General features: G+C 42.2%; 1 protein-coding gene across 9 annotated transcripts in view; it reads left to right on the forward strand.

Moving 5' to 3' along the window:
- The window catches only part of LOC116690507 (anoctamin-1), a 148,247-nt gene that overhangs the window by 120,670 nt on the left and 19,257 nt on the right, over nt 1-8,320 (forward strand). For all 9 annotated transcript variants that reach the window (XM_032517519.1, XM_032517514.1, XM_032517513.1 and 6 more), the window contains 3 exons: nt 3,547-3,745; nt 6,154-6,265; nt 6,515-6,572. In XM_032517519.1, coding sequence (XP_032373410.1) covers nt 3,547-3,745; nt 6,154-6,265; nt 6,515-6,572 — 369 coding nt within the window. The remainder of the gene's footprint in view (nt 1-3,546; nt 3,746-6,153; nt 6,266-6,514; nt 6,573-8,320) is intronic.

Below are 8,320 nucleotides of genomic sequence, written 5' to 3' on the forward strand. Positions count from 1 at the left end.
ATAGAAAGTCCTATAAGACATAAATGTAAGGTGACCAGATTTCTCAGACAAAATCCGGGGACATTTTCAGCTCAGAAGCGTATTTACCTCCAAAACAAGTCATGTTTTTATTTTTGTAAAACTTAAAACGGGGCACTAGACCTAGAGCTGTTCTTATTAGGGTGAGCCCCCCCCCCCCCAAGGTCTGATCCTAGACCCACCCCTGCTGCTGCTTCCTACTCCACTCCACTACACCTCAAGAGAAAGTCTTATATTTCAAGATAAAAAATCCATCCTTATACTTCAAGATAAAAGTCCTAATATTAAGATAGAAAGTCTTAATATTTCAAGATAGAAAGTCCATAGTCAATATTTCAAGATAGAAAGTCTTAATATTTCAAGATAGAAAGTCATAGTCCTAATATTTCAAGATAGAAAGTCCTAATATTTCAGATAGAAAGTCCTAATTTTCAAGATAGAAGTCTAATATTTCAAAATAGAAGTCCTAATATTTCAAGATAGAAAGTCTAATATTTCATAATGTGTAATGTTTACTGAACTACTGACAGCTTTGCTTTACTGCCAAGGCTTGTTTCTGCAACAGCTCATTGAGAATCAGATACAACAAAAACTACTGAGGACATATTTCTTTGACATTGATGCAGTATTAAACGAGATCGCTGCAATGTAAGTTATAAGATAATGTCCAGCTTGTATTTACGTTCATAAAAGTGCTTGTTTAGCGCTACAGAATCAGATTAATATTGCTATTTTATTATATTATAGTGTCTGACAACATTATGGAAAGGATTTCTAAGGAGGTCGACCTTCTGTTAAAGATTAAGATCCTTTTTAAAACATAAATGTCCGCAAAATTGCGTTCGCTAAACGCACCAGACTCCATGTAAATAATCAGTGATTTTAGCATCGTAACACACGGCTTCTAAAACCTTCTGAGCAGTGTGGCTCTGGCTGCCTGGAGCCTGGTGTGTTGGGTGTGCGATTATCGGTCCGTTTTGTCAGTTTTTTCTTTCTCATTCCAATTTCGGGTCTTCAGTCACAGTGAAAACCGGGGACATTTCGGGGACAGATCCAGCGGGGACAGGTAGCCAAAATCGGGGACTGTCCCTGGAAACCGGGGACAGAGAAGCACCCTTACACAAAAGGGCAAATAAAGAATCCAAGAAACGTGTTGTTGAGCTGTTTGAGAGCTCGCGATATGCGTTTCCAGCCCAGGTAACCAGTTTTTGTATGCACCATTGACCAAGGAAAATTCCTTTTAAATTTGACTTAATTGGCAATGAATCCTTTCTGATCTTTTCACCTTAATTGTTTTGTCAACGATTGTCCCCCCCTCTCCTCCCGTCTTCCCCCTTCTCCACCCCCCGTTTAGATCCTGGTGACATTTGCCTATTCGGGGTCATTCTGTATCGGATAGCATTAAAGCAGCCTGCAATGGCACCTACTCTGCCGGTCCAACATCCGAGCCACTGTCAAGGGCACGGCCGCCATCATCAACCCGTCGTCATCATCATCTTAGACGAAGTCTTGCCGCCATTGCCGCTGGCTTACCACACTGGGTGAGGCTCATTTAACTGTTAATCCCCTTAAAGGCATGGATGGTCCTTAATCCAAATATCGGTATCATTATTAGTATATTATATAACAAGAAAAAGTGTTTGTAGGAAAAGGGAAAATTTAAAGACACAGGTTATATCTTTTTGGGATGGCAGTAGCTAGGGTTGGGAACTGGAGGGTTGCCGGATCAAGCTCTGTACGGACCAAAGTCAGATGTGTGGATTGGTAGCTGGTGAAATGCCAGTTCTCCTCATGAGTACTGCCAAGGGCTCTTGAGCAAGGCACCATACTCTCTCTCTCTCCATTTGTGCATGAATAGGTCCTGAGCATGTGTGTGATAGGGATTTCTCAATTCATTTCAATTCAATTTTATTTATAGTATCAATTCATAACAAGAGTTATCAAGAACCTTACAGATAGAGTAGGTCTAGACCCAACTCCGAATTTACAAGGACCCAACAGTTCTAGTAGTTTCCTCCAGAGCAGCAACAGTGCGACAGTGGCGAGGAAAAACTTCCTTTTAGGCAGAAACCTCGGTCAGACCCAGGCTCTTGGTAGGCGGGTCTGACGGGCCGGTTGGGGTTAGAATGAAGAGTGGAAATAACAAAATAGAAAAAATTGTAGTTTGTAGCAGTTCTTTGTAGTAGTTCATGGCATAGCGGGCACGTGTCGGCATTAAAGGCACAGCAGGATGTAGCTGGGCACCGCAGAGTGTAGCAGATGAACATGGCACCGCAGAACGTGTAGCGGGACCACGGCAACAGCTGCTACCATGATTTGGGAGCATCCCTGATCCGAGGGAACATGCTGGGGAAAAAAGAACATAAGGACTCGGGTAATGACTCCCAGAGCTAGGTTAGTAACACGCATTTGGGACATGATCACATAAATGGAAAGATAGGAAGATAGAGGAGAGAGGAGCTCGTGTATAAAAGGAAGCCCCAGCAGTCTAAATATTACAGCAAAACCAGAGAGACAGGGTAAAGAGAGGAGCCTGGTCGGGCTGAACTCTCCCCAACCGGATCGGGCTGTATGCCAAGTCTCCTTTAGTTTTATTTATGCTTGATATATGACAGATAAATCTAACAACTATGACGAGAAACAGGTGGCCGGGATAGGCGGACGCTGCGACTCCCACTCCCTAAAAATATTCAATTCTATGCCCTAACTAAGCTTTATTAAAGCATACCAAGAGAGACAGGGTAAAGAGAGGAGCCTGGTCAGGCAGAACTCTCCCCAACCGGATTGGGCTGTATGCCAAGTCTCCCTTTAGTTTAAATTTCTAAAGAGTTGCTTGTATTTACGTTCATAAAAGTGCTTGTTTAGCTGCTAACAGACTCAGATTAATATTGCTATTTTTATTAATATATTAGTGTCTGACAACATTATGGAAAGGATTTCTAAGGAGGTCGACCTTTCTGTTAAAGATTAAGATCCTTTTTAAAACATAAATGTCCGCAAAATTGGTTCGCTAAACGCACCAGACTCCATGTAAATAATCAGTGATTTTAGCATCGTAACACACGGCTTCTAAACCTCTCTGAGCAGTGTGGCTCTGGCTGCCTGGAGCCTGCGGTGTGTGGGTGTGCGATTATCGGCTCCGTTTTGTCAGTTTTTTCTTTCTTTCATTCCAATTTCGGGTCTTCAGTCACAGTGAAAACGGGCTTTCCGGGACAGATCAGCCGGGGACAGGTAGCCAAACTCGGGCGTCCATGGGGAACAGGGGACAGAGAAGCACCCCTTACACAAAAGGGCAAATAAAGAATCCAAGAAACGTGTTGTTGAGCTGTTTGAGAGCCTCGCGATCATGCGTTTCCAGCCCAAGGTAACCAGTTTTATGTATGCACCATTGACCAAGGAAAATTCCTTTTAAATTTGACTTAATTGGCAATGAATCCTTTTCTGATCTTCTTCTTCACCTTAATTGTTTTGTCAACGATTGTCCCCCCCTCTCCTCCCTGTCTTCCCCCTTCTCCACCCCCCGTTTAGATCCTGGTGACATTTGCCATAGTCTTCGGGGTCATTCTGTATCGGATTAGCATTAAAGCAGCCCTGCACATGAGCACCTACTCTGCCCGGTCCAACATCCGAGCCACTGTCAAGGGCACGGCCGCCATCATCAACCTCGTCGTCATCATCATCTTAGACGAAGTCTATGCCGCCATTGCCCGCTGGCTTACCACACTGGGTGAGGCTCATTTAACTGTTAATCCCCTTAAAGGCATGGATGGTCCTTAATCCAAATATCGGTATCATATTATTAGTATATTATTATAACAAGAAAAAGTGTTTGTAGGAAAAGGGAAAATTCTAAAAGACACAGGTTATATCTTTTTTGGGAGTGGCAGTAGCTAGGGTTGGGAACTGGAGGGTTGCCGGATCAAGTCTCTGTACGGACCAAAGTTCAGAGTGTGGATTGGTAGCTGGTGAAATGCCAGTTCTCCTCATGAGTACTGCCAAGGTGCTCTTGAGCAAGGCACCATACTCTCTCTCTCTCCATTTGTGCATGAATAGGTCCTGAGCATGTGTGTGTATAGGGATTTCTCAATTCATTTCAATTCAATTTTATTTATAGTATCAATTCATAACAAGAGTTATCTCAAGACACCTTACAGATAGAGTAGGTCTAGACCACACTCCAGAATTTACAAGGACCCAACAGTTTAGTAGTTTCCTCCAGAGCAAGCAACAGTGCGACAGTGGCGAGGAAAAACTTCTTTTAGGCAGAAACCTCGGTCAGACCCAGGCTCTGGTAGGCGGGTCTGACGGGCCGGTGGGGTTAGAATGAAGATGAAATAACAAAAATAGAAAAAATTGTAGTTTGTAGCAGTTCTTTGTAGTAGTTCATGCACATGCAGGGCACTGTGCGGCATTACAAGGCACAGCAGGATGTAGCTGGGCACCGCAGAGTGTAGCAGATGAACATGGCACCGCAGAACGTGTAGCGGGACCACGGCAACAGCTGCTACCATGATTTTGGAGCATCCCTGATCCGAGGGAACATGCTGGGGAAAAAAGAACATAAGGACTCCGGGTAATGACTCCCCAGAGCTAGGTTAGTAACACGCATTTCTGGGACATGAATGCACATAAATGGAAAGATAGGAAGATAGAGGAGAGAGGAGCTCAGTGTATAAAAGGAAGTCCCCAGCAGTCTAAAACTATTACAGCAAAACCAAGAGAGACAGGGTAAAGAGAGGAGCCTGGTCGGGCTAGAACTCTCCCCAACCGGATCGGGCTGTATGCCAAGTCTCCCTTTAGTTTTATTATATGCTTGATTATATGACAGATAAATCTAACAACTATGACGAGAAACAGGTGGGCCGGGATAGGCGGACGCTGCGACTCCTCACTCCCTAAAAATATTCAATTCTATGCCCTAACTATAAGCTTTATTAAAGCATAACCAAGAGAGACAGGGTAAAGAGAGGAGCCTGGTCAGGCTAGAACTCTCCCCAACCGGATTGGGCTGTATGCCAAGTCTCCCTTTAGTTTTAAATTTCTAACAGAGTGTAAATTGTAATTTCCCCACTGGGGATCAATAAAACGTATTTAAAAAAATATATAGTAATAATAATATAATACATTTATATAGCGCTTTATCATAGACACTCAAAGTGCCTCTGGGGGGAGGACTACTCTCTAACACCACTAGTTTATCGATTGTGGATTTTTCAATAAGGGAGAAGGAAGAGATGTAATCATAGACTGTTAGTATTAATGGACAAAGTATGTGTGATGTCACCCATTGGTTTGTGGAGATCTGATATGAGTCTTCAAGTTTGCCGTTACGGGCGCAGCCATCCTGGTTGTGGATGTGATGATTTTGTGACGGAAGAGCCCTAAAACTCCCTGCTTTATCGTCGATTTTGAAATCAACGAGACCATAATTCAATAAATGATCATTCTGTGTTGCAGAACACAAACATGTGATTGAGACCATAAACTCATTATGAAAATGTTTACTGAGACAATAAATCAAGTGAGAAGTTGGTCACTTTCTCAGAGACTTCTATAGAAACCGACCTCCTTTGCAACAGCATGTGTCGCCCCCTGCTGGAATTCAGATAGAATGCAGGTTTAAGGCTCTTCCACATTTGTAGCACTTCGCCAAACCGGATGCTCTATCCATTAATATTATACAGTCTATGGATGTAATCTAATGAATTTTGTGGGAAACCTTTGTGAAAAAAACCATGTCGGACACAAATCATTATTCCAATTATTTTATACATGTGTACCTTTTGAAACACGTCTGGAAGGCATCTTCAAATAAAGGAACTGCTTCACTTTGCGTATAAAATTTATACATGCTACCTCCATACACCCATCTGGATATAGAAAACGCAATGGCAATTTGAAGCACGACTTTTTAAAAAAATGCCACGTACATGCCTTTAGAAATACACTGCAGTGAAATAGTTGTAGGAATTCAAAATAATAAATAGCTCATGAAGGGAATAACAACCAAACATCTAGAAAAATAAAAGCCCATCAACGCCACTCTTTTGTCAGTTTGACAGTTACAACAGCCTTTTATAATAGTGGTGACACTGGATAAGTGTGTGTGTGTGTGTGTGTGTGACACTTTTTCAGAGGTTCCAAAGACGGACAAGAGCTTTGAAGACCGCCTCATCTTCAAAACCTTTATCTTGAAGTTTGTCAATGCATTCACACCCATTGTCTACTTGGCTTTCTTCAGGGGCAGGTAAGACAAAACCTTCTCACTGCTGGCTTTTTGTACATTTTGGTTAAATCCTTTAAATCACTCTACTGTTGGTAATTAGTTTTAAAATGCTTGCATCCATTGTGGCTTTCACCTGCCATTTGATTAGACACTTTTATTTAAAATACGGTATACCATGAGTATGTTTGGACTTTGTACGTGACCATGCTGTAAACTACCTGCTTTCCTTATCTAACATACAACATGGGATGGTTGTGTTTGGTTTCACAGGCTTGTTGGGCGGCCTGGAAACTACTTGTATGTTATTGGATCGTACCGAATGGAAGAGGTAATTCCCACTAAACGCTGTGCCACTTAAAGATCCCGAGGCAGATCCCATTTTTTTTTAACATTAATATGCATCCCCGCAGCCTGCCTATGGTCCCCCAGTGGCTAGAAATGGTGATAGGTGTAAACCGAGCCCTGGGTATCCTGCTCTGTTTTTGAAAAAATGAAAGCTCAGATAGGTCAATCTGGATCTGGATTCCAGATTCCAGATTTGTTACCTCTCCTTTCTCTGCTTTGCCCGCCCAGAGAATTTGGCCTCCCCATGATAAAGAGACATCATGGCTTCCAAACGAGCAAAGTGGCCGTTGTTCAAAGCCACACCCCCAGCATACACCTTGCCCCCCCCTCTCTCCTCCTCAAAAGCTACAGGCTCAGAAATGGCACATCCTAAGGAAAGCTCATTGTGGGACTGGTTCTAGTGGCTGTAATTCTGCACCAAGGCTGAATTTTAGCAAAGACACTTCAGATATGGTATTAGGGGACCACTAAGGTCTATATAAAAGCATCCAAAGAGCACCATGTCATGTGACCTTTAAAGGTTACTGCTGTTGTCATTACATATTTTTATGTGTCAATAAATTCCAGGGAAAAGACTAACTGCATTAGTCTGTGTCTCAAAAGTTTCCCACTCACCGTCCTACCTTGGCTGTGGCTTCCAACAACTGTTTTCTACTGAAGACTACGGAAAGAATACTGCATATACACAACCAAATAATACTGCAGTTTTTAACCAAATGGAACTCAAAGAAGAGGAAATTGTTTGGGACTATTTTCAGCAGCTGATTAACCCGCATTTTGGTGCAGTGGCTTTAATATGAAGGACCCCTAAACTGAAAGATTTTGAATTGGATTTTGCCCCTTTTAGATGTGCTTTTTAAATGTATGAAACCCATGACCAAAATAGTCATACATTCTGTTATCATGTTACTTACCGAATGGCTGAAATTATGGTGATACATTTTAGTGAAAAAAGGTTTTCCCTTTTTTCTTGGGGACCCTTAGAACCTCCTAAAGGACCCATTTTGGGAACCACCGCTTTAGTGTGTATTTGTTGCAGCTGGATGGTGTGGGTGGGATTAAGTCACAACAAAGTACATTGTGTGTTGGTTTGGGTCTGCATATGAGATTTGTAAGCATTAAAGAAAACAAAATATCCCCAGACCTATCCTTTAAAGGTGAACATGGTTCTCTCTCCTACACAGATCATTCAGTGGTTTATCTAATCAGATGTATTTGATTGTATGAATGGATGTTTTTTTTGGAGATCGGACCGGATGGAGTAACTCCTTGAACATAGATGTCAACCTTTTAATTTTGTTTTTGCATTTTCAGAAATTTCAATTTGTAAGAGCACATACAGTGAGGGGCCTTTTTTTTTTCAAACATGGATATTAAAGAAGGATCTTTTAATTTGGTAATACACGCGCTGGAGTGAAACAGCAGTGTTCTGCTTTGGAGACAAAGAGGACATACAAGATTATTACCTCTACTGAGACACCATGTTTTTGTAGTCATCGGTGTCGTCCTTGATTTGAAGGGATACACGCTACTAGCAGCTGTGTGGAGGAGGGGTGGGGGTGCTGTATGATGTGGATGCTCCAACTTTGTTGTTGTCATTTTTTTAAATTCCTCATGGGGGAGACAAACTAACCCCACTATGTACTTTCCTCCCTCCCTATTTTTCTCCATGCTCTTCTGCCTCAATTTGGTGTCTACTTTCTTACACTTATTGTCTGTCTCTCTCTCTCT

The sequence above is a fragment of the Etheostoma spectabile genome, chromosome 6 (genome assembly GCF_008692095.1).
Source record: "Etheostoma spectabile isolate EspeVRDwgs_2016 chromosome 6, UIUC_Espe_1.0, whole genome shotgun sequence".
In the NCBI taxonomy this organism is placed as follows: Eukaryota; Metazoa; Chordata; class Actinopteri; order Perciformes; family Percidae; genus Etheostoma; species Etheostoma spectabile.